This window comes from Lissotriton helveticus, chromosome 10 (genome assembly GCF_964261635.1).
Source record: "Lissotriton helveticus chromosome 10, aLisHel1.1, whole genome shotgun sequence".
Lineage (NCBI taxonomy): Eukaryota > Metazoa > Chordata > Amphibia > Caudata > Salamandridae > Lissotriton > Lissotriton helveticus.
The window spans coordinates 23,952,738-23,978,586 of NC_136071.1; the positions used below are offsets into that span (position 1 = coordinate 23,952,738).

The 25,849-nt window shown below is 50.0% G+C and overlaps 1 protein-coding gene across 1 annotated transcript in view; it reads right to left on the reverse strand.

Annotated features, from left to right (window-relative positions):
* Positions 1 to 218: 218 nt before the first annotated feature.
* LOC144785005 (blue-sensitive opsin-like) overlaps positions 219 to 25,849 on the reverse strand; it is a 114,840-nt gene continuing 89,209 nt past the window's right edge. Inside the window, exon 5 of the mRNA XM_078664124.1 lies at positions 219 to 897. Coding sequence (XP_078520250.1) covers positions 769 to 897 — 129 coding nt within the window. The 3' untranslated portion in view covers positions 219 to 768. The remainder of the gene's footprint in view (positions 898 to 25,849) is intronic.

Sequence of the window (25,849 nt, forward strand, 5' to 3'; positions counted from 1 at the left end):
CAAGCTCCCAAATAAAACTTTGGGCCCCTACTGTTATTTGTTTCACAAATTAGGTACTCTTCAAACCCCTGTCAGCCCCATGTTCCCAATAACATGTTTTATTAACAATCTCTCAGTTTGAGGAGAACTGTTTACAAAGTCAAAGCTGCCAGCGAACCAGAAATTCAATGATAAAAACAATTTTTAAGTACAATAAAGCACCAGATGAGGCAGATGTGAAGATGCATCTCCCATATTTATTTCAAGACATACCAACAGCATGAGCTACGCTACTTGACGGCAAGTACAGAGAGTGAGGAAGCAAGGCGGTGGAGAAGTATTTACAATGTACAAGTTATTCTGCCCAACACACCAAGGAAGAGCGTCCGCTGCTATCGCATTCACTGCTCTCGCGTGCACTGCTTCGCGAGAACAGACAGCGCCACTCTGCGTGCTCTCAATCTTAAGGTGGGTGGGTCTCACCGATGACGTCTACTTGACTTTCAAAGGAAGGTTTGAATTGCTAAATCTCATCAGTTTGGTAAGAGGGGTTGCCTTGATAGTGGAATATGCTGTTGGGCTTTTTTGATTAGATTCCTGCATCCCACTCAATATAATGAACCCTTAAAAATTATTTTACAATCACCAAGTAGACACACTGGCGTTTATGAGGGCGCCCTATGAGCGAAGGGTTTGATGAGACGAGCAGGCTTAAGCGTGTTCTCGCGACATCCCAGGGAGCCTTTGAGACCATTGCGCCCTATTGCACCTGCCGCGTGCCCGCGGGTTCTATGCAGGCGCCACCTGGCTGCTCGACACTGAAGAGACCTGGGTGGACTGGCCAGAGACGGAGGCGTCGTCGTCGTCCCCGAAGGGACTCTTGCCACAGAAGACGAGCTTCATCATGGAGGAGCGGAACTGAGGAGAGAGAAAAGAAGGCGTCACCATGTTGTCATGCAGATAGACCTGCAGCATTATTGAAACAGTGCATCACTTTACAACCTCAGCACTCACACTTCTTCCCGCCCCTTTAATATGTAGCACAGACCGGAAGGGCGTGGCCTAAACAATGAGACTTAGATCTGACAATCATCATCCTAAAGCTCAGAGTTCCACTGGCATTCATTGTCGCTAAAAATCTACGGGGCATATTAGCAAGAACCTCGTTAAGATTATCGCCATTTTAGCGGCAGGAAGCTGCAGCTAATGGGGCGATAATGGGCTTACTAATATGGGTTATAGAATTCAAATAGAAGCCCAGGTTCGATTTGCAGGACATCTAACCTGGGCTTCTATTGGAATTCTATAACGCATATTAGCAAGCCCATTATCGCCCTTATAGCGGCAGTTTCCTGCCGCTAAAATGGCGATAATTTTAACGAGGTTCTTGCTAATATGCCCCTACATTCTCAGCTGGTAAAAAACATTAGAAATTACTTGTAAAATTGCTATTATCTGTATAAAAATGGTTTTGTTTTGCAGTTTATTCTGATAATAGTGCCACCAGGAATAGACACGTTCAGTTTGTAGTATCCTCAGGCATGTTGTGTTTCTCTCGTCAACCAGTGCGAGAGAGATAGAGGCTTAGAAAACTCATCTCTCAAGGACAAGATCAGCAACAGCAGAAAACTCTGACTGCCAACAGCAGATATAAGTAAATGACAATACGCCTTGGGGAGTGATTCAGGTGCTTTATAAATCCTAAATCAAATCAAATCAAACCAATGGTGCCTTTGATGAGCCGGCACACACTATTGCCCAACGCAGATCAATTCTTTGTCTTTCAGAGCGTTACATCCCGGGAGCCCATCTAAGTTAATGTAGTACATGTCTAGAGCATGTCTTAGTATCTCAAAAGATTTAAGATGGCTTGGGGGCATATGTATCAACCCTTTTCCCGTTCGCAAACAGGACGATTCTCAGAATCGGCCCATTTGCGAACGGGAAAATGCCTTTTGGGATGTATCAACCCAAAAGGGAATCGCAAAATAGGGAATTGTAAAATTTGCGATTCCCTATTTTGCGAAAGTATTTAAGGAATCGCAAATTGCGATTCTTTAAATGCGATGTAACAAGCACCCAAGTTGTGCGATTTCTTTGAAAAATGCCCTTTTTGCCATTTTTCAAAGTGCCATGTGGCGCACATACATGCCCTTAGGCCATGTATGTGCGCCACATGCGTACACATGCTCATTTCAGGGGTGCATCAGGGTGTCCTTATGACACTCTTGCACCCTTCAAATTATTCTCACCTTGCGATTCTCTAATTGGGAATCGCAAATTGAGAATGTCTTCCCATTCATTCCCACGGGCCTCCTGGCCCATAGGAATGAATGGGAAGGTATTCCTTAATTGCGATTCGCAATTTGCTAATCACAATTAAGGAATGCCAAGCAATCGCTAACTGTTTGCGAATTTTTAATTACATCTCGTTTGCGATTCTCAAATAGCGGTTCTCAAAATATAGCTATTTGAGAATCGGAAATAGAGTATTTGATACATATGCCCCTTGGTTTCCAAGTATAACCAAGTCATCAACACAGTTCTGCTTGTTTCAAAGAGTTTGGTCACGAGTACACTTAACCATATTATACCTGCCAGGAATTCACAAAAGAATTCCTGGGAGGTGTAAATGGCTTGAGAGAGAGGTGAGGTACAGATTGATGATTCTAGACAGAGGTGAGGACTAGAGAGAGAGGTAGGGAAGAGATGTAATGAGAGAGATGAAGGTGAAAGTGTAATGAAAGATATGAAGGAGAGATACAAGGAGATGAGATGGGAACAGATGGAAACAGAGCGGTGAGGTTCAAGGAAGGAGTGAGAAGAAGAATTGGATGAGGTGGAGAGAGAAAACTGATGCAGAAAGAGAGGCAGGAGTAGAGATGAAGAGGTTGGCACAGAAAATGATAGAGAGGTGAGGACTTGAAAGTGAGGTAAAGGTGGGGCAGAGAGGTGAGGTGCTCATAGGTCAGGTAACTAGAGATGTGAGGTGGAGAGAGGGGATAAAGAAATAGGACAGGTTGGAGGTAGAAGGGGTGAGGTGGAGCAGGGAGAGTAAGATGAGACAGAAAGATAATTTGTAAGGTTAATTGCTTCGAAAAGCCTGAGAGCATTAAGTTTGTGTAGCCCGACAGTCCCAGCTGTCAAATTAAAGAGCCATTTGCAATGCAATTGGTCTCACATTTGCCAGAGTTAGAGCTATTGGCGTTGTAAATGACAATGTCTTTTACCCATGTGTTTTGGTTTGGAGTGAAGTGGATGTATGTGATTTGCAGTGGAATAGTGTGTTGAATTGTTATTGTAAGTTGTGGAATTGTGTAGTGTGTAGAGTACTTGTGTAGTGGAATTATGTGGCATGGTGAATAGATAGGGGTGAGAGCTGCACAGAATAGATCGAAAGGAAGATAGAGAGAGATGGGTAGTTTATGTACAAAGTGGTGAATACACTCCAGACAGAGGAGCAGAAAGAGTGTGTAAGAAAAAGAAAGAAAGGGAGTGCAGACCACAGACGCATAAAGAGGGAGCGCCTGTGTACGCAGAAGACACCCCAAAAAGAGGAGCAGAGTGTCTGTCTGAGAGATGGAAATGTTGAAAAGGTACAGGAAAGAAACTCCATTTGAAGACTTGAAGTGAACCAATATGAGACCGTCGGGAATAGGGCATCAGAGAGTAAGAGAGAACTGTGAGAGAAAGAGAGTGAGAGAGAGATGTGAGAGAAAGAGAGCTTGAGAGAGAGAGGGGGGCTAGTGGGAGAGGCATCCAGAGGCAGGAAGGCAAGAGGTGGACCAGTGCACAGCCTCAGGAGGTACAGGAAGGTACCATGTGTGAGCAGGCAGCATAGAGATGAGAATGGGGGTGTGAGGGACGGATGAGGGGGTAGTAGGAGTGTGAGGGAGAGATGACATTTTATTTTAATACGTAGTTTAATGCACTTGAAAAGATTATTTAAACAGAGTGTTAAATATGTGCATGTGCACCAAATCAAACAATTCACTTTTAGGCACTACTTACACAATTGAGAACATACAGAAAGTGAAGCACAGCAAGGTTTAAAGTTCAGATTATAAATAGGCTTCAGGGAAATATTCTTGCTTCAGCTGTAACGTGCATATGAATAATTACATATCGACATACATGATGGAAGATAGATGTACATATTTATCTTAAATGATTTTCAACATTAGCATTGTGATATTCACCTAGTACCCTTAAATTGTTTTTAATTAGGACAGCTGGTAACTAACAATTAAGAAAAGAAAGTAAAAGAACAATAGTATTTAGGACGTGAGGATAAAGCATGTGTTGTGCACATGAAAGTAACAAGCATTGGCAATGCCAACAGGTCCTGCATTTGCGAGAGTTAGAGCTTTTACGTTGTAATTGATAATGTTTTTTACCCATGTGTTTTGGGTTGGAGTGGAGTGGATGTATGTGGTTTGCAGTGGAATCATGTGGGTTGGATTGGAATTTTTAGTTACGGAACCGTGTGGGTTGTAATTGTGTGGCGTGGTGTGGATGTGTGTAGTGGAATTATGTGGCATGGTGGATAGAAAGGGTTGAGAATATACAGAATAGATAGACAAATAGTGTGATGTGAAGTGGATTTGTGTGGTGGAATTATGTGGCATGGTGTGAAGTGGAATTATGTGGATAGTAATTGTGTGGTATTGTGTGTGGAGTGTAAATCTGTGAATTGATATTTTGTGTTGTGGTTTGGATGTATGAGGTGTGTTGTACAAATGTGTTGTTGAGTTGAATTATGTGGTGTGGAATGGAAATGTGTGGTGTTGAATTGTGTGATGTGGAACTGTGTGGCGTTGAGTGAAATTATGCTGATTGGAATTATGTGGCATGGTGTGGGGTGTATTTATGTGGATTGTTGCTATGTGGCATAGTATGGTTTTACGTGGGGTGTATTTATCTGGTATAGAGTACAGTGTAATTATGTTAAGTTGAATTATGTTGTGCTGAGTTGTATTATGTGAAGTGTAACTATGTTGAGTGGTGTTGATTTGTGTGACGGTGAATTGTGTGGTGTTGTATGTCACACTAAACATCCAGATATGCGCAAGGTACCTAGGTGAACTAACGAGCTAAAGAAAAGATTTAAAAGTGGGGGATGGTAAGAATAACCAAGATTTTACCAATATGTTAAACCTGGGGCACAGGAGCACTTAGAATGAAAAGGTCTGAACCCAAAGTTCTTAAGCTAATAGTCTTGCAAGGTGTCCTCAAATTTCTACTGAAAACATCAGGAAATTTAAATTATGGTAAATATTTGGAAATTAATATTTTCTGAATGTTTACAGCTCTACTGTTATACCAATGCTGACTTAAGGATTCTATATTAAGTACCTACGTCTACACAGTTTTACTTAAACATTAGCATTGAAAGACATGCCATTGCATAAAAAAAAGAGATTAGTAATAAAATAAAGTAGGGTATATGTTGGCACCTGTAATGAACATGAACAATATATGTGCCTTGATTTTGAAATGGGTGGGTACTACTGAGCTCTGCTACCAACATAACTTTCAAAGTTTCAATCCTATATCAATTAAATGATTTATTGCGAAAGTGACGTGACAGTATTTTTTCTACTTTTCAATTACTGTCACCCGACTCAAATAGTTAATGCAGAGGGTGCCCAACAGGGCGGACTGGCCGTAGCAGGCATCAGGCATTTCCCCAGGAAGCTGGAAGGGTGGGGGCCAATTTTGCAGCAGTGTGGGCCATATTTAGGTCTCGTGCCTAGCGTTGCAGTGCGTAGCACTGCTCGCGCAGCGCGAGCCCTTATGTAGGGGGTTTTGAAAGCTAACCACATGCTTGTGCATGTGCTTTTGCTTTTGCCGGCAGCCATTGGGTTTCGCGTGTTTAAAAAAAAGAAAAAAAGGCACGCGATTGGGCAAAGGTGGGCGCATGTCCCACCTTTGCTCCACCCATTCCCGTCCGTGGCTAGCACAGGCAGCAATGCGCGTTCGCATCGCTGCTACTGCTGTGCTCCCCCGCTCCTCTGTGGTGCACACGCACCACTGGTTTGCTTTTACTTTCGCGCTGCGCAGCTGTGTCACTTTCACAGCCGTGCGGCCATTGCTTTTTTTAAAGGTGTGTTGTGGTCATCCTATCTACTGCTGGTCAAACAAGAGCTGTGTATTCTGAGGTGGGGTGACACGAATGTCACCACTCTGTTTCCAGGGCAACGCGACTGACGCTAACAGCGATTTGCCACTAATTCTTTGAGTTCCTGAATAGCACGCTTCGATGCCTCGTCAGGGGTTGTAAGCATTATATAAATGCAATACAATAGTACTAAGGTAGGCATAAGAGAGCAGAGAGGTCTTTGACTCAGCAGGTGGGATCATGTTGTTGGAATACAGCCTCTCTTTTCACACCCATTTCGGCTCCCAGCTTCTGAGGGTTTCTTTTTTGAAGCTAGTTTTTAGTTTGCCACAGTGCCCGGTTAGTTCAGGTAGCCTGTCAGAGTCCTCTCCTGGCGGCCGCTGCAGTGAGTGAGTGTGGCGGTCGGTCACAGGTCATGACTCCGACAATGCCATGCACTGCACTCTCCCTACCGGGCTCAGCAATATTGAATTGTGTGCGGGCGGCACTGGCCTGTGCTAGCACTAGTCACTTAGCACTGCTCAAGATCACTTAGCACTGCTCGAGACGGCATGGACTGCTGCGAGCAGAGCCGGGAGCACCATAATGATTGTGGCCGGTGGTGCCAGCCGCAAACCACTGAGCCGCCCGCCTTCACACTCCTGGATCTTGTGGCGATATTAGTCTAGTAGGAGGCAGGACGTCACGCCCCCCCTGCGGTGCCACAGCCAATCTATCCAACAACTGGACAGTCTCAGTAGTACTAGTTACTATTGGGCATACTACTGGGCCAGTCGTGTCGTCATGCTGTCTCGGAGCAGTGTTGTTACTCAGAGCTGCACAGGCAGCGCCGGAATAGAACTGAATAAATATAATACATTGTAGCGCTGACTGTGGGCTTGCCAGAGTGACCTTAGCTGCCAGTCTTGTTAAGTACTATGGAGCACTCTGACAGCTGCTACACACAGGTTTGCAGCACCTCAGTTACAGCCAACGTATCATGCAAATCTGTGGGACAATGCATTTCAGTGCGGTGATACGGAGCACCACACTGAAATGCTTAAGTCAGATGCGTGGTACCTGGCAGGTTGGACTTGGGTCTAGCTCAGGCAGCAGCTGTGCAAACTTTTCCACCAGAAAACAAGTACAGTCTAAAGTGTCAGCAGAAGAGTCCTAAAAAGGTGACCACAATGGCAACTGCAAGGAATAAGAGATGCACTTAGGTGGGGGAACTCAAAGCCACCCCGATGGTGGCCTGGGCCCTATGTGAACAAGCAGTAGGTAGTGGTGCATGTTTGCTGTGTGTGTGTGTGTGTGTGTATGCTTGTTCCAGGCAGCACAATCAATCATATCATTTGTAAAGCGCACTGCTCACCCGTGAGGGTCTGAAGGCACTGGGGTGGGGAATGCTGCTACTGCTCGAAAAGCCAGGTCTTGAGGAGTTTTCTGAAGGTCAGCAGGTCTTGGGTCTGCCGTAGGTGGATGGGGAGGGTGTTCCAGGTCTTGGCGGCGAGGTGGTAGAATGATCTGCTGCCGGAGGTCGCTCTTTAGAAGCGGGGTACTGTGGCGAGGTCGGTGGAGCTGGTGGGTGGGGGTGTAGAAGCTGAGTCGTCTGTTGAGGTTCGTTGGTCCGGTGTTGTGGAGTGCCTTGTGTGCGTGAGTGAGGAGCTGGAAGGTTATCCTCTTGTTGACCGGGAGCCAGTGCAGGTCTCTCAGGTGGGGTGTGATGTGGCTGCGGCGAGGGATGTCGAGGATCAGGCGTGCAGAGGCGTTCTGAATGTGTTGGAGCCGTCTCAGGAGTTTGGCCGAGGCTCCTGCATAGAGGGCGTTTCCGTAGTCCAACCTGCTGCTGACGAGGGCCTGGGTGACCATTCTTCTAGTTTCAGTGGGGATCCACTTCTAGATCCTGTGGAGCATGCGGAGGGTGTTGAAGCAGGAAGAGGAGATGGCATTGACCTGTTTAGTCATGGCGAGGGTGGAGTCGAGGATGACTCCTAGGTTGCATGCGTGGTTGGAGCGGTTCCCAGTGCGGTCGGCCACCAGGGGTCGTCCCAGGCCAAAGGGGTGGATCCGAGGATGAGGACCTCCGTCTTGTCCGACTTCAGCTTCAGTCGGCTATTCCTCATCCATTCAGCGACGACCTTCATTCCTTCGTGAAGGTTGGTTTTGGCGGTGTGGGGGTCCTTAGTGAGGGAGAGGATCAGCTGGATGTCATCGGAGTAGGAGATGATGTTGAGGTCATGCCGACGAACGACGTGGGCGAGCGGTGCCATGTAGATGTTAAACAGAGTTGGGCTGAGGGATGAGCCCTGGGGTGCACCGCAGATGATCTCGGTGGCTTCGGAGCGGAAGGGGGGAAGGTGGATGCTCTGTGTTCTGCCGGAGCAGAAGGAGGTGGTCAAGTCCAGGGCCTTCTCTTGGATCCTGGCGTTGTGGAGGCGTGTACGTAGTGTGTGGTGGCAGGCCGTGTCGAAGGCGGCTGACCGGTCCAAGATGATTAGGACCGCCGTTTCTCCGTTCTCCAGCAGGGACTTGATGTCATCGGTGGCGGCGATGAGGGCAGTCTCGGTGCTGTGGTTGCTGCGGAACCTGGACTGGGAAGGGTCCAGGATGTTGTTCTTCTCGAGGTAGCGGGTCAGTTGTTCATTGACGGTCTTCTCGATGACCTTTGCCGGGAACGTGAGCAGGGAGATGGACCGGAAGTTCTTGAGGTCCTTGGGGTCCGCCTTGGGTTTCTTGAGTAAGGCGTTGATCTCGGCATGCTTCCAGCTCTCCGGGAAGGTTGCTGTCTCGAAGGAGGCGTTGATGACTTTCCAGAGATGGGGTGCGATGGCTGTGCTGGCTTTGTTGAAGGTGTGGTGTGGGCATGGGTCTGACGGAGATCCGGAGTGGATGGTGTTCATGATCTTGATGGTGTCGCCGTCATTGATGTTGGTGCAAGAGAGCAGGCGGTTGTTGCGGATGGTGGTCGTGGGGGCGGACGTCTCAGTGGTTGTTGGGGCAGTTGTGGCGTTGAAGCTGTCATGAATGTCTTCGATCTTGCGGTGGAAGAAGGTTGCCAGGGAGTCGCACAGGTCTTGCGAGGTTGGGACGTCGTTGGTTTTGGAGCTGGGGTTGTAGAGTCCCTTCACGATGTTGAAGAGCTCTTTGCTGTTGTGTGCGTTGTTGTCTAGGCGGTCTTTGAAGGAGGCCCTTTTGGCAGATCTGATGAGGTGATGGTGTCTGCGGGGTGCCGTACTTGTGGGCAGCGTGGCTGTCCTGTGTTCGTTCACGGAGCCAGATCTTCTCCAGCTTTCGACAGGTTTGCTTAGAGGCCCAGATGTCTTCAGTAAACCAGCTGGCTTTCTTGTTGGTGTGACTATTGGAGGGTTTCTTGATCGGGGTTAGGGTGTTGGCACAGTCGTTGATCCACTGTCCGAGGTTGTGGGCGGCGGTGTCGGGGTCAGTCGGGTCGGCGGGTGGGCTCTGGGTGAGGTTGGTGGTTAGCTGGTCTTCGGTGACTTTGCTCCAGCAGCGGCAAGACACCTGTTGGGTGCGGTGGTTCGTGGTGGGTTTCTTGAAGGTGAAGTGGATGCATCGATGGTCGGTCCAGTGGAGTTCGGTGGTGTGGTTGAAGGAGACGTGGGGGCTTGCGGAGAAGATCGGGTCAAGCGTGTGACTGGCAGAGTGGATGGGTGTTGTGACGAGTTGTCTGAGTCCGAGGTTGGCTAGGTTGTCGATCAGGGTGGTGGAGTTAGTGCTGTTGTTGTTCTCGAGGTGGAAGTTCAGGTCCCTGAGGAGGATGTAGTCCGTGGAGGCGAGGGATGTGTGCTGACGAAGTCGGCAATGGAGTCGCTGAACTGTGGACGGGTCTGGGGGGGTCGGTAAATGAGGGTTCCTCTGAGGGTGGTGTTGGGGTCAGGGTGGATCTGGAAGTGCAGGTGTTCAGCGGTGCTGAGGGTGTCGTTGGTGTTGGTCGTGACTCTGAGAGTGTTCCTGTGGACGATGGTGATTCCTGCTCCATTAGTGCGGTCCCTGCGGGTGATCTTGTAGCCTTCCGGGACGGCTATGTCGGGTGCCGAGGCAGTGTTCAGCCAGGTCTCCGTCAGGAAGGCGACGTCTGGGGAGGTTGAGTCGAGTAGGTCACAGAGTTCAACGGCGTGTTTGCGGGCAGAGCGGGTGTTTGAAAAGGATGCATCTGAGGTGGTTGGGTTCTTTCCTGGTCGGCAGCATGGTGGGTTGGATGCTTGTGAAGCTGCAGTTCCGGCAGGTGAAAGCTCCGAGGGTGCACTTCGGGGCGGCCAGGAAGCAGGTGTGTGATCATCCGGCGTTGAGTGCATGGAGGGTTCTGGCATCGTAGTGGTGTCGGGCGTCGTGGCATTCACAGGGTCCAGGGGTCCTGGTGCTGGGCGCGGTCCAGGCGTGGATGGGTGCAGACAGGCTTGCCTTAGGCGTGGCCGCTGCGCGGACTCCATATGAGGGGATGTGGGAGGGAGGAGCAGCTGGGAGGCGGGAGCAGGACAGCGAATGGGATTGCAGGGGGGCGGGGACGCAGCGGCGGGAAAACTGGCAGGGGCTGCTGTAGAACTGGGCACAGGAAGGAAAAACAAGTTTAGGCAAGAAAACAAGTACAGGCACAGAGGAATAAAAACAAGTGTGGGCAAGAAAGCAAGTACAAGCACAGAAGAATAAAAGCAAGTCTGGGCAAGAAAGCAAGTTAGGCACAGGGGAAAAATACAAGATTGTGCAAAAACAATGCAGGCAGAGCCATGCAGCAGCGTGGGGAGCGACCTGCCTGCGAGCAGGGTCAGAGGTCGCTCACTACTTCTGGTCAAGGCACACTTTAGATTTAGCATGACTGATCTGTCCTGCTCAGGGCAGCAAGCAAACCATCACTTTTTGCTGAAAAGCGGATGTTATTGATTAGGCACCATTCTGCTTATAAGTGTTTCTCGAATGATAAACTCCAAAAAGTTCCCCTTATGGGTCTTGCATGTGCATGACCTAGTGGTGGGTGAGTCACTGAAAGTTCCAGCCAGATGTTGGGCTTTCGATTCGCCCGAGGCCCACGAACCCGAATCAAGCCAAGCTTTCATGTGCCTGCACATGACACCTGCGCTCTACCCCCATGTGCCAAGAATAAAAACTGAGCATAGATCTCGGATGTAAAAACGTGAGAAATCAATAATCATCTGGGGGCTGAATTGCACAAAGTGAAGCCAGAGAAATGGGATCAATCCTGCCTTGTTTGTTCCTCGGTAAATATTTTTATTTCACAAAGACTTTCTTTTAATTTATTATCAAATGTAAACGCACTTTCAATGAGTGAAGGATGTGCGATGTATAAAAACCTCATGTATTTGATCTACAGTATGTCTACATGTATAATAAGACCACACAGAGTACATATGACAAGTGACGTGACTCATAGGGCCATATGTACCATCATCACCATTTGCGATTTCTAAATAGCGATTTTTAAGGAATCGCTATTTAGAAATCGCAAAATGGTATGTATGTAGAAAATCGCTATTTTTTAGCAATTTCCAATTTTTCCTTATTTGCGAATTCGCAATTTGAAAATTTGCAAATAAGGAATAATTTTCCATTCATTCCTATGGGCCAGGAGGCCCATAGGAATGATTGTGAAATGCATTTCATTTTGCGATTCGCAATTTGCTAATCGCAAAATGAGATTGATTTCAAGGGTGCAGGGGTGTCTCAAGGACACCCTGCTGCACCCCTGAAATCAGCATGTGTGTGCATATGGCGCACATACATGCCCTATGGGCATGTATGTGCGTCACAAGCCACATTCAAAAATGCCAATTTGTGCATTTTTTAAAAGAAATCGCAAATTACCACCAATTGAAAGTTGGTGGTAAATTGCAATTTCTTAAGCTAAATTCGCTATAGAAAAATGCTTCATACATAGCATTTAAGGAATCGCAAAAGTGCAATTCCTTAAATGCTATAGCAAAATAAGGAATCACAAATTTTTGCGATTCCTTATGAGGCAATTTTTCTTACATATCAAAACATGCAAAAAAGCCTTTTGTGATTCGCAAAGGCCGGAATTCGGCGAATTCCGGCCTTTGCGAATCGAAAAAGGCTTGATACATATGGCCGTAAGTTCACTAATGGGAATGTTTCTAAATTCATGTTTAAAAACTTGATTAATTTCCTCTCAATACAGTGATATAATCTGATGTCATAATGTGAACTTCTAGTGCATCTTAAACAAAAACACGTTCTGATTAATTTTGAAGAGACAATACCATATTCCAATTTTTTTTTGCATGCTCTACATTTCAACTATTTTCAGGATTGGGATGGGCAGAAGAGGAACACAGGAATAACAAACATTTGAAATGCAATAGGTCTTGCATTTATATGTTTTGTAAACCTGCAAGCGGTGCGTAAACACACTTTCTAGTTATATGCGTTGCTTACAAGAAACAAAGCTGGCAGTAACGGCCTGTTTTACTGCCAGTCTTGCTTCTCATAAGCAAGGACTATAAGTACAAAGTGTGTGGTTATGCTCTGCTTGCAGGTTTTCAAAACACATAAATAAAAGGCATTGTCATTCACAAAGCCAATAGCTCAAACTCTCGCAAACGCGAGACCTATTGCATTGCAAATACTTGTTGTTACTGTGGGCCAGCTTTCAGTAGTGCTGCTGTATCGGCCCCCAGTAACAAAAGCAGGAGGGCTCCTGGTCCAAACAAATTCACAGGGCTGGTTTGGGTTCCCATTCCGACCCTGGTGCCCAAGTCTCACTGAATTCAAGGATATAACCTAGCTTTATATATTAGACACAACTTGCAGGCCAAGTCCGAGGCCTGACGCTGACTCCCTGGGACTGGAGGTGGCGAAATCCCCGACGCGACGTGGCTGGCCAGTGAGGAGGGCCCTGACCGGAAGGCAGCGGCTCCCCCCCTTGCATCCTGCTGCCGCCACTGCTCCGCCAGGGCTGGGCGTGCCGTGCCGCGTCCCGAGGCAGGTCTCATCGGCCGCATAGCGTATGACTGCCTGTCATGATTCTTGGACTGGAGGTGTGCTTCCCGTGGGCAGCGGGCGGAGGATCGGAGATGATGCCCGTGTTACCGCTTGTGGTGTCAGACTGCTGAGCCCCACGGAGAACTGTGGTGGTGCGGCAGGGGCTACTCTTCAGTGGGGTGGGGGCTGTCAGTTGGTGGAGGTGGGATTTGGTGGAAGTGGGATTCCCTGCTCCCTCCCTCCCCCTCCTTCCTTCCCACCCTTGCCCTTGCCGTGTGTGCAGTGTAGTCTGTGGGATGAACGGACCAGCCGAGGACGGCTTATTGCGGCGGTGAGGACTTGGTTTTTGGAGTCTGTGTGGCTGCCTGCGGAGGAGATCCACTGGAGTTACCTGAGGTTCCGTGACGGCGCTGGGGAGACTGCTTTATATTGGAGGTTGGGGTTTCTGGACGTGGAGGTGGATACCCCCTTCTTCCCCCTCCCCATCCTTTTCTGTGCTGGCCCCGGCCTCGTGTGTGGTGGGAGGCGGAGGAAGAGTCAGATTAACCGAGGGCGACATATTTGTGGTGGTGGGGCCCTGCATGGGACGGCCCCTGGAATTCTGTGTGTCCCTTGGAACTCCTACTGGGCCCTGTGTTGTGGTGACTGGGCTATCTGGTGTGGGTGGGCAGCGGAGTGCTTGTCCACTAGATTCATGGAGACCACCACCAGGGCTGGACCTGCCAGGTGGGACTTGCTGTGTCTTGGGACCTCCCCCTCACTTTCCCAGATGGTGGGGACCCCCATCTGTGCCGAGCATTGGCACCTGCCTTGCCTCTCCTTGGCCATCAAGGGGCGGTGTATCAGGTTGGGGCAGGGACTAATGCCTTCCCGTGGATCTCCTGCCTGCGTGACGATACAATCCTGTGCTGGGCAAAGGAGAAATAATACAGTGCGTACCGATACACCCCGTACCTTGCAATGGGAGAAATAATACAATGCATACCGCTATAATCATGTACTGCGGAATGAGGGAATAATGCAAAGCGTCACACCCCAATCACGTACTTTGCAATGGAGAAATAATGCAATGCGTAGCACTACAATCATGTACTTCGTTATGCAGGCATCATAAGACAGTCCGGCAGTTTGTTAGCAGCCTTATTGGCAATGTGTATTACGAAAATCAGCCTCTTCGATAACAGTTGTCCCCCACACGTATCAACGATGACATAAAGTACGGCTTCTTACTCTGGCCCCAGTACTGCCACTCCTCTGGTCAGTACGGGCCCCAATCTTAGCCGAAGCAAAGGCTCCCATTGCCTGAAGGACTGAGAGGCAGAGAGAGTGTCCCTCCGAGCCCGCACCCCGCCCAGGTAGTGATCCACGTTACCTGGGGTCGCGACCCCACTCTCCTCTCCTTCTTCAGCGAACTGGGCCTTCCATGCAGAACTTTCTCAATGGGCGGCTCGTCCTGGCAGCTCAGCTCCTCTGGGGCTGCTGGTCCGGGCCGGGACTGTTAGGAAGGTCTCAGGTGGCCGCAGGGCACACGTACCCCATGCCTCTGAGATGATGTTACTCCGGGTGCACGTTCACCACAGCACCCTCCGTGTCTCCTCTGGCATGAAGCCACACATACAATGCTGATGGGACTTCACATCGACTCCGAGTGCATGTTCACCAGGCACTCCTTCTTGCGGTCTTAGCTGTCACCAAGACACGCACACTGCGCAGCAGAGACTCACTTTCTTCTGGTGCACACGATGATCAGCCGATTACCTTCACAGTCCCAGGTTGCACCAAAATATGCACACTGCTTTACTGAGACTTACTCCAACTCCAGTGCCCCAAAATCCAGGCGCTCTTCGGCTGCACTATGACACACTCACCGTGTCCGAGCCTCACTTCTCCTGCGGGGCACTTGATGACCAGGTGCTCTTCACCAATGCCTCGGGTGCACCCCGACACGCACCCTGCGCGTCCGAGACTCACTCCACTTCCGATGTACACGTTGACCAGGCGCTCCTCACCAATGCCTGCGGTGCACCAGACACGCACCCTGCGCGTCCGAGTCTCACTTCACCTCGGATGCACACGCTCACCAGGCGCTCTTCACCAACGCCTGCGGTGTACCATGACACGCACCCTGCGTGTCCAAGACTCACTTTCACCTTCGATGCAGACGTTGGCCAGGCACTCTTCACCAATGCCTCCTTTGCACCACGACACGCACCCAGCGCGTCCGAGTCTCACTTCTCCTCCGTGTGTCCAAGATCACAGGGCACACCTTCCGAGGGTCTCAAGCTGCCAAAACACATGCCCACTGCGTCGCTTGAAACTTCTCCGGAAACGTTTATGTTCCTGTGTTTCTAAACAGGGAGCCAGCTCACCTCGGGCCCTTGGGGTAACAAGACACAGCACAAAGCACAGTCTTCTTCAAGCAGGGGGACCCAGCGCACAAAGCACAGTCCCAACAGCCTCTTCCTTGGTTAAAACAGTCAACTGCAGACCAGCCCCAGATCGCAAAGCAAGGGTCGGTCCTTCCCGGCAGTCTCTTCAGTTGTTCCTTCCTTAGCAGAGGTTCCTCTTGACCACAAAATGGATCCAAGCCTTTTCAGTCTCAATCCATTTCTATTCCATTCCAACGTTCAGGGGTCTCAGCTCTCATAGTTATACCCCTAAATGTCTTTGAAGTTTGTTGTGCTCAGGGGTCCCTGACCCCTGCCTAAATCGGTTCTGGGTGTCTCCCTCCCAGTGTCATCTTTCTCCCTTTGATACTGGGGGTCTGGATCCTTAATCACTCAGCAGGAGACGGGTCAATTGGTTTATAGCAGCAACCCAGGCCTCTTCACCTCTCGGGGCTTCTCCTCGCCTACTCTCCAGATGCAGGTCAGCCTGGTGCCATTTCAACCCCCTCCCTGGGTCAAGAACTCCCCCAGCTCCTCTCACCTCTCAGATCCAGAGAGTCAATCCAAATTCAGCAGAGACACACCAAAATGCTTAATGCACAAAACTCAGCCACTTCTAAAAGAGTGGTTTCTTAACACAGTGACAAAACCACTTTCATATAAAGATGTGTTATGACACTGTGAGTTCATACATACTAAACTTCACCTCTCCATTTTAAACTTCTAGGAAACTAGACTAACAAAACACAATACCCAGCCTCCCCCATTCGATCCTATGGGCAGGATGATCTTTCACCAGTGAAAAACGAAATGGAGTGTTTTTCACTGTCAGGACATAGACACACATCAGTATATGTCCTGCCTTTTACTTACACCCATCCTGCCCAGAGGTTACCCGGGACCTACCACAGGGGTGCCCACTGTGTACGGAAAAGGGAAAGTAAGGCCTGACAAGTGGTTGCACTTGTCAGGACAACATGCTAACTTAGCAACCTGTGCGGAGGCCCTACACTGAAGGCCTGAGTTCCCTTCTCCGCGCACCTTTGCATTACTAGCCCTGGCACACACAGTGCACGTCACTAGGGACTTTACTAGTAAGGCAAACATACCAATCATGGCCAACCAATTACCATTACACTTTACATAGGGAACACTTGTACTTTGACACTAATCAGCAGTGGCAAAGTACCCAAAGCATCTACATTGGCAACTCTATGTCAGGAAAACAATCTAGGGGGAAAGCAAAAGGTTTAGGGAACTCTAGCCAAAAAAGCCAAGTCCTACACAATTTCCTCCCAGCCAAAAGCCAGAGTGGACCAATCACTACCTTCCCGGCTTCGGGCGATAGAACCAGGATGCAGACCCTCTACCACAGGGACACCCTCCTGTTGCACGCCTTCCTGACCCCACGGGGTCTTTTTTATCACTAGTCCCTGAGCCCACAATGCTGTTCCATGGATCCTCCCAGCCAGGGGGACCCCTCCAGTGGTGCTGGTTCCACACCAACCACACCCCAGGGTGGTTCCCTGGGAAGGCCCATCAGTCAGAATACTGCCTCCAGTCATCCTGTCCTCTAGGTTAAGAGTGGGTCTACCGTTGTCATGTATTCCTATAGGTTCTGAATCGATCCCCCTATTCCTGACCCTATTCTAGTTAGACAAACCAACAAGTTAACTAGCAGTCAGCCCATGAGGAAGAAAACCCCCCATGATGCAGATACCGTTATCTGACGCAGTTACACTACGGCACAGGAACGTGTTATCTGATTAGGTCATAACGCTTGCGATCTAATTAGACAAGCGATATTCCTCCAGCCCCTGATAAGGCATACGGAGTTCTCATAACAAATCAAACCTATGACAACCTGGAAAAACCGTGCGGCCATTGTTTTGACTTCACAGAGAACTTCAGTAAAAGAATGTGCTAACGAGCAAGTCGTATGACATCTTTATTGACGTATCTATGTCCATCCTTACGTCAATCTCGGCACCTTAAAGGTATAAATATTACCGATCTTGCCCTATGCAAACACACGCGTGGTGACGAGACGGAGCAGCCATACTTGCCGAAGCCCAGAGCAGAGCAGACCCCGCTGGCAGCAGCCCCGCCTTCCTGACGCGCTGAGAGACGCGCTGCTTTCTCCTGCCGAGAATCCAGCACCGGCGTTTCTGGGTAGCCCTCGCAGGCAGCCTGGAATATCGAGACCAGAGAGAGAGATACCATTCCTCATTCATCCTAACTTCCAGGTACAGAACTGAATAACCCCTCACAGAGAATTCTTTAGTTATCCACTTGGCAAAAACAAACTTAACTTAAACTGTAACTTTCTATTCCCGCCCACGTATTAGGCTTAGGTCAGGTACACGGGGTAGGCGTATTTAGAAACACCAGTTGAGTACGTTTAGTCAAATGTAAATGTGTATGTAATATATTTTATTCATTTTAAACCTTCATATGGCTTAGAAACCATATAAATGTTTTTACAGTATTATTTTATACTTCTGCTTCTAATGTATGCACTTTACTTAACTATAAGTATTGCAATAATATCGATCCATTTCTCATGTATGAGAAAAGAGACTGATCAATAAATACCACCTTTTTATTGAACACGCCCGTCTCTTCCTTTTCTCTACAATCTGATGAGACTAAGAATGCACGTACTGACTGAGTAAAATAATTGCCTTTTGTTCACACGACTCTCGAGATACACTCTTGATTAGGGGAGAGCAAAGTTGTCATGTTCTATGGTTGTCAGAAACTAAATCCCTTCTTGTCTAATCAGGGAAGTTACTTCTTTCCTGAACATTCGAGAAAGTTTCTAGTGAACTCTGAGCTAAGCTGGCAAACCCAAAACTTTAAGTCTAGTATCGACAGTAGTAGACCTAGTTAACGTCTGGCCTAGGCCTTTACTGCTGTAGGTATTATTCCAATGCGCAGAGCATATTGGGAAGATAGGAACTACACTACACCGTGGTCACTCCTAGATGAACCAGCCCTACTGGCTGGACAATGTCCCATTGGTGTCCCCACCGGGGAACACAGCCCCAGGGTGGGGCAATCCTGGGAAATAATTTATGAGCCTAGGCTCCCCTGGGGCCAAATTGAACAACCCGTCCAAATCATTTACCATGCTAACCGCTACCCAATCTTCCGGTGCACACTTGTACTAATCCACACTTGGCACTGGTTGTGCGCTGCCACCAATCACACTGGACTCTTGTTTCTCTACCCTTAATGTCCAGTTCCCTCATGCTTAACTCACGAGCGAAGAGAATCTGTTTATCTTCTAACACGAGAGCGTTCCTGCTCTCCTCTGCTTGTGTTTTAAGTTTTAACACCTCCAACTCATGCAGTCTGACCCTTTGGTTTCCGTCCAACTCCTCTGGTGAAAAACTCCTCCCTGAATGCCTACTACCAGCCCCTGCGGCTGGACCCTCCACTGGCAAATCCTGTGAACCAAATCCATTCCCTGGGTCATCCTCATCCACCTCAACATTACCCATCTCCTGAGCCTCTTTGGCTTCCCACCAGGCCCTCAAGGCCACTTGCAGCTCCTCCGTCTTGGTGCTACCCTTCATGGGACATCCCAAAGCTCTGCAGAATTTCCTCAACTGATCAACCTTGTAGGTAAACAATGCCTCAATGTTAAACTCTAATTCTGCAGCCGCAGCCTCACCGGCTATCTGGCTCCTCTCCTGAGACATGATGGACACTCACTCTTCCCTAATCCCGAGCACCCTATGCCACCAGGTCCCACACTCTTCCCTAATCCTCAAACACTGTCCAACCCCAGGTCACTCTTCCCTGATCCCTAGCACCATGCACCCCCAGGTCACATGCAGTTCCTTGATTCTGAAGTACCCTGCACTAAAAGGTCCCACTCTTCCCTATTCTTCAAACACCGTCCGCCCCAGGTCACACACACTTCCCTGATCCTCAAGCATCCTGCCATCCCAGGTCACACGCTCTTCCCTGATTCTTAAGCACCGTCCACCACCAGGTCACACACTCTTCCCTGATCCTCAAGCACCGTCCACCCCAAGTCACACACTCTTCCCTGATCCCTATCACCATCCACCCCCAAGTCACACACTCTTCCCTGATCCCTATCACCGTCCACCCCCAGGTAACACACTCTTCCCTATTCCTCAAGCACCGTCCACCCCAAGTCACACACTCTTCCCTGATCCTCAAGCACCGTCCACCCCAAGTCACACACTCTTCCCTGATCCCTAGCACCATCCACCCCCAAGTCACACACTCTTCCCTGATCCCTAGCACCATCCACCCCCAAGTCACACACTCTTCCCTGATCCCTAGCACCATCCACCCCCAAGTCACACACTCTTCCCTGATCCCTAGCACCATCCACCCCCAAGTCACACACTCTTCCCTGATCCCTAGCACCATCCACCCCCAAGTCACACACTCTTCCCTGATTCCTAGCACCGTCCACCCCAAGTCACACACTCTTCCCTGATCCCTAGCACCATCCACCCCCAAGTCACACACTCTTCCCTGATCCCTAGCACCATCCACCCCCAAGTCACACACTCTTCCCTGATCCCTAGCACCATCCACCCCCAAGTCACACACTCTTCCCTGATCCCTAGCACCATCCACCCCCAAGTCACACACTCTTCCCTGATTCCTAGCACCGTCCACCCCCAAGTCACACACTCTTCCCTGATCCCTAGCACCATCCACCCCAAGTCACACACTCTTCCCTGATCCCTATCACCATCCACCCCCAAGTCACACACTCTTCCCTGATCCCTATCACCGTCCACCCCCAGGTAACACACTCTTCCCTATTCCTCAAGCACCGTCCACCCCAAGTCACACACTCTTCCCTGATCCCTAGCACCATCCACCCCCAAGTCACACACTCTTCCCTGATCCCTAGCACCATCCACCCCCAAGTCACACACTCTTCCCTGATCCCTAGCACCATCCACCCCCAAGTCACACACTCTTCCCTGATTCCTAGCACCGTCCACCCCAAGTCACACACTCTTCCCTGATCCCTAGCACCATCCACCCCCAAGTCACACACTCTTCCCTGATCCCTAGCACCATCCACCCCAAGTCACACACTCTTCCCTGATCCCTAGCACCATCCACCCCAAGTCACACACTCTTCCCTGATCCCTAGCACCATCCACCCCCAAGTCACACACTCTTCCCTGATCCCTAGCACCATCCACCCCCAAGTCACACACTCTTCCCTGATCCCTAGCACCATCCACCCCCAAGTCACACACTCTTCCCTGATTCCTAGCACCGTCCACCCCAAGTCACACACTCTTCCCTGATCCCTAGCACCATCCACCCCCAAGTCACACACTCTTCCCTGATCCCTAGCACCATCCACCCCCAAGTCACACACTCTTCCCTGATCCCTAGCACCATCCACCCCCAAGTCACACACTCTTCCCTGATCCCTAGCACCATCCACCCCCAAGTCACACACTCTTCCCTGATTCCTAGCACCGTCCACCCCCAAGTCACACACTCTTCCCTGATCCCTAGCACCATCCACCCCAAGTCACACACTCTTCCCTGATCCCTATCACCATCCACCCCCAAGTCACACACTCTTCCCTGATCCCTATCACCGTCCACCCCCAGGTAACACACTCTTCCCTATTCCTCAAGCACCGTCCACCCCAAGTCACACACTCTTCCCTGATCCCTAGCACCATCCACCCCCAAGTCACACACTCTTCCCTGATCCCTAGCACCATCCACCCCCAAGTCACACACTCTTCCCTGATCCCTAGCACCATCCACCCCCAAGTCACACACTCTTCCCTGATTCCTAGCACCGTCCACCCCAAGTCACACACTCTTCCCTGATCCCTAGCACCATCCACCCCCAAGTCACACACTCTTCCCTGATCCCTAGCACCATCCACCCCAAGTCACACACTCTTCCCTGATCCCTAGCACCATCCACCCCCAAGTCACACACTCTTCCCTGATTCCTAGCACCGTCCACCCCAAGTCACACACTCTTCCCTGATCCCTATCACCATCCACCCCCATGTCACACACTCTTCCCTGATCCCTAGCACCATCCACCCCAAGTCACACACTCTTCCCTGATCCCTATCACAATCCACCCCCAAGTCACACACTCTTCCCTGATCCCTATCACCGTCCACCCCCAGGTAACACACTCTTCCCTATTCCTCAAGCACCGTCCACCCCAAGTCACACACTCTTCCCTGATCCCTAGCACCATCCACCCCCAAGTCACACACTCTTCCCTGATTCCTAGCACCGTCCACCCCAAGTCACACACTCTTCCCTGATCCCTAGCACCATCCACCCCCAAGTCACACACTCTTCCCTGATTCCTAGCACCATCCACCCCCAAGTCACACACTCTTCCCTGATCCCTAGCACCATCCACCCCCAAGTCACACACTCTTCCCTGATTCCTAGCACCGTCCACCCCCAAGTCACACACTCTTCCCTGATCCCTAGCACCATCCACCCCCAAGTCACACACTCTTCCCTGATTCCTAGCACCGTCCACCCCAAGTCACACACTCTTCCCTGATCCCTAGCACCATCCACCCCCAAGTCACACACTCTTCCCTGATTCCTAGCACCATCCACCCCCAAGTCACACACTCTTCCCTGATCCCTAGCACCATCCACCCCCAAGTCACACACTCTTCCCTGATTCCTAGCACCGTCCACCCCCAAGTCACACACTCTTCCCTGATCCCTAGCACCATCCACCCCCAAGTCACACACTCTTCCCTGATCCCTAGCACCATCCACCCCCAAGTCACACACTCTTCCCTGATTCCTAGCACCGTCCACCCCCAAGTCACACACTCTTCCCTGATCCCTATCACCATCCACCCCCAAGTCACACACTCTTCCCTGATCCCTATCACCGTCCACCCCCAGGTAACACACTCTTCCCTATTCCTCAAGCACCGTCCACCCCAAGTCACACACTCTTCCCTGATCCCTAGCACCATCCACCCCCAAGTCACACACTCTTCCCTGATCCCTAGCACCATCCACCCCCAAGTCACACACTCTTCCCTGATCCCTAGCACCATCCACCCCCAAGTCACACACTCTTCCCTGATTCCTAGCACCGTCCACCCCAAGTCACACACTCTTCCCTGATCCCTAGCACCATCCACCCCCAAGTCACACACTCTTCCCTGATCCCTAGCACCATCCACCCCAAGTCACACACTCTTCCCTGATCCCTAGCACCATCCACCCCCAAGTCACACACTCTTCCCTGATTCCTAGCACCGTCCACCCCAAGTCACACACTCTTCCCTGATCCCTAGCACCATCCACCCCCAAGTCACACACTCTTCCCTGATCCCTAGCACCATCCACCCCAAGTCACACACTCTTCCCTGATCCCTATCACCATCCACCCCCAAGTCACACACTCTTCCCTGATCCCTATCACCGTCCACCCCCAGGTAACACACTCTTCCCTATTCCTCAAGCACCGTCCACCCCAAGTCACACACTCTTCCCTGATCCCTAGCACCATCCACCCCCAAGTCACACACTCTTCCCTGATTCCTAGCACCGTCCACCCCCAAGTCACACACTCTTCCCTGATCCCTAGCACCATCCACCCCCAAGTCACACACTCTTCCCTGATCCCTATCACCATCCACCCCCAGGTAACACACTCTTCCCTGATCCTTCAAGCACTGTCCACCCCCAAGTCACACACTTTCCCTGATCCTCAAGCACCTTGCACCCCCAGGTCGCACACTCTTCCCTATTCCTCAAGCTCCGTCCACCCCCAAGTCACACACTCTTCCCTGATCCCTATCACCATCCACCCCCAAGTCACACACTCTTCCCTGATCCCTATCACCACCCACCCCCAAGTCACACTCTTCCCTGATCCCTAGCACCATCCACCCCCAGGTAACACACTCTTCCCTGATTCTTAAGCACCGTCCACCCCCAAGTCACACACTTTACCTGATCCTCAAGCACCTTGCACCCCCAAGTCACACACTCTTCCCTGATCCCTAGCACCATCCACCCCCAAGTCACACAGTCTTTCCTGATCCCTAGCACCATCCACCCCCAAGTCACACAGTCTTTCCTGATCCCTAGCACCCTGCACCCCCAGGTAACACAGTCTTCCCTGATCCTTCAAGCACTGTCCACCCCCAAGTCACACACTTTCCCTGATCCTCAAGCACCTTGCACCCCCAGGTCGCACACTCTTCCCTATTCCTCAAGCACCGTCCACCCTCAAGTCACACACTCTTCCCTGATCCCTAGCACCATCCACCCCCAAGTCACACACTCTTCCCTGATCCCTAGCACCATCCACCCCCAAGTCACACACTCTTCCTTGATCCCTAGCACCCTGCAACCCCAGGTCACACTCTTCCCTGATCCTTAGCACCATGCATACCCAGCTCACACACTTGTCATTGGTTCCCAAGCACCCTGCACCCCAAGCTCGCACACTCTTGCCTGATCTCCCAGCACCCTGCAACCCCAGCTCACACACTCTTCTCTTTTATTTTATTTATTTAAAAAGGTTTGTATAGCTCAAACATGACCCTAGAGGGTATCAGAGCGCTTTACAGAGAATTGCAAAACACAGAAGGGGAGACAATTGTGGCAATTGTGGACGAAGGACAGACGGCCGCCTTGATATTGCTGGACCTAAGTGCGGCATTTGATACTGTGTCGCACCCTAGATTGCTAGCCCGTCTGAATGAAATGGGAGTTGCCGGCCCGGCGCATGAATGGATGGTCTCCTTCCTGGCGGGCAGACAATTTCAAATACACTGCCCCACCTTCAAATCCACGCCTCGAACTTTAAATCAAGGGGTCCCGCAGGGTTCCATTTTAAGCCCTGTATTGTTTAATCTCTACACGGAACCCCTGGCCAGGATGGTGGAATCTTATGGGGTGGATATCGTATCATATGCGGATGATACGCAACTGGTGGTTACTCTATCCCACAACCCAGTTGAGATGGCTGATAATTTCACTGCGTGCCTTGTGGCACTGGCAAATTGGATGAAGTGCAACTGTCTCCGCCTAAACGGTAATAAGACGGAACTGCTTGTGATTGGCTCTTCTCCTTCAATCTGGTCATCAGCCTGGTGGCCCACTGACCTGGGTCCTACACCTATCCCCTCTGACACCGTGAAGAATTTGGGTGTTCTCTTGGATTCCAATCTCACATACTCCCAACACATAGGTAAGACGGCGGGGAGATGCTATGGCATTCTGAAGGTCCTGCGTAAGATCTTGGATCTCTTACCTATGAGAGACAGGAAAACTCTGGTCCACACACTGGTTACGTCCCATCTTGATTATGGGAATGTCCTGCTCTGTGGCCTCAGTAAAAGGGGTTTGACCCAGTTGCAATGTGTCCAAAATGCGGTGCCAGGCTTGTACTGAAGCTGCCGAGGAGGTCGTCAGGAAAACGGGCGCTTCAGCGCCTGCACTGGCTCCCCATGAGGGAACGCATTAGGTTCAAGACCATGTGCATTAGTCACCGCATTGCACATGGCAGGGGTCCGGTCTACCTTCATAAGTTGTTAACCATCTATCGTCCTAGGTGTCTCTTGAGATCCATGGGCAGCATGCAGTTTGCGATACCTCGCATATATAAAGCACGGATGGGAGGGCGATCTTTTAGATTCCTGGCCAGCAAACAATGGAATGACCTTCCTGTTGAACTGCGGATGGAGCCGTCGGAAACCAGGTTCCGGCAGAAACTGAAGACCCATCTATTTCCGGAAGATTAGTATAAACTTAGGGTTTCTCTTCCACTGTCCCCTCTCCTCTCCGTAGTCTGTTCTTGATTTTTGCCGTGTTGGAACGCATCCTAGCGCAGAGACGCACTGTTTTAGTGTATTCAGGCGCTTAATAAATGTTTTTATTATTATTATTTCACAACAGCAGCAATAGACAAATGAAAACAGGTTTGTAACGCCATAATAATGGAGGGGATCAGAATAGCAACAATGCAAGGTATCATAAGTGAACAGAAGACCATGACAAGGAAGGCAGAAGAACATGTATATTGAATACAGCAAGAAGAGTCATCGTAACAATAGATGAGGTGGAGCAAACTGTTGAGCTAGGAGGACCCGCCAGGGCTCGGCTGATTTGTAAATAGGCCGAGGCTAATCTTCTAATTCAGAAAAGTACTCATCAGTAAAGCTTTCACTTCCTTTTTGAAGGACACTGTTGATGGGATCAGTCTAGTTTCTGTAGGTTGGGAGTTCCAGATTCTCGGGGCAAAACCCGAGAAAGAACAATTGTAAGTTTTAATTTTTTAAGTTTTTTGGGATTTAAGCAACAAGGTACTGGAGCACCTGGAGGATCGGGCATCACCCAAAAGCTCTAGCTTTTTGCG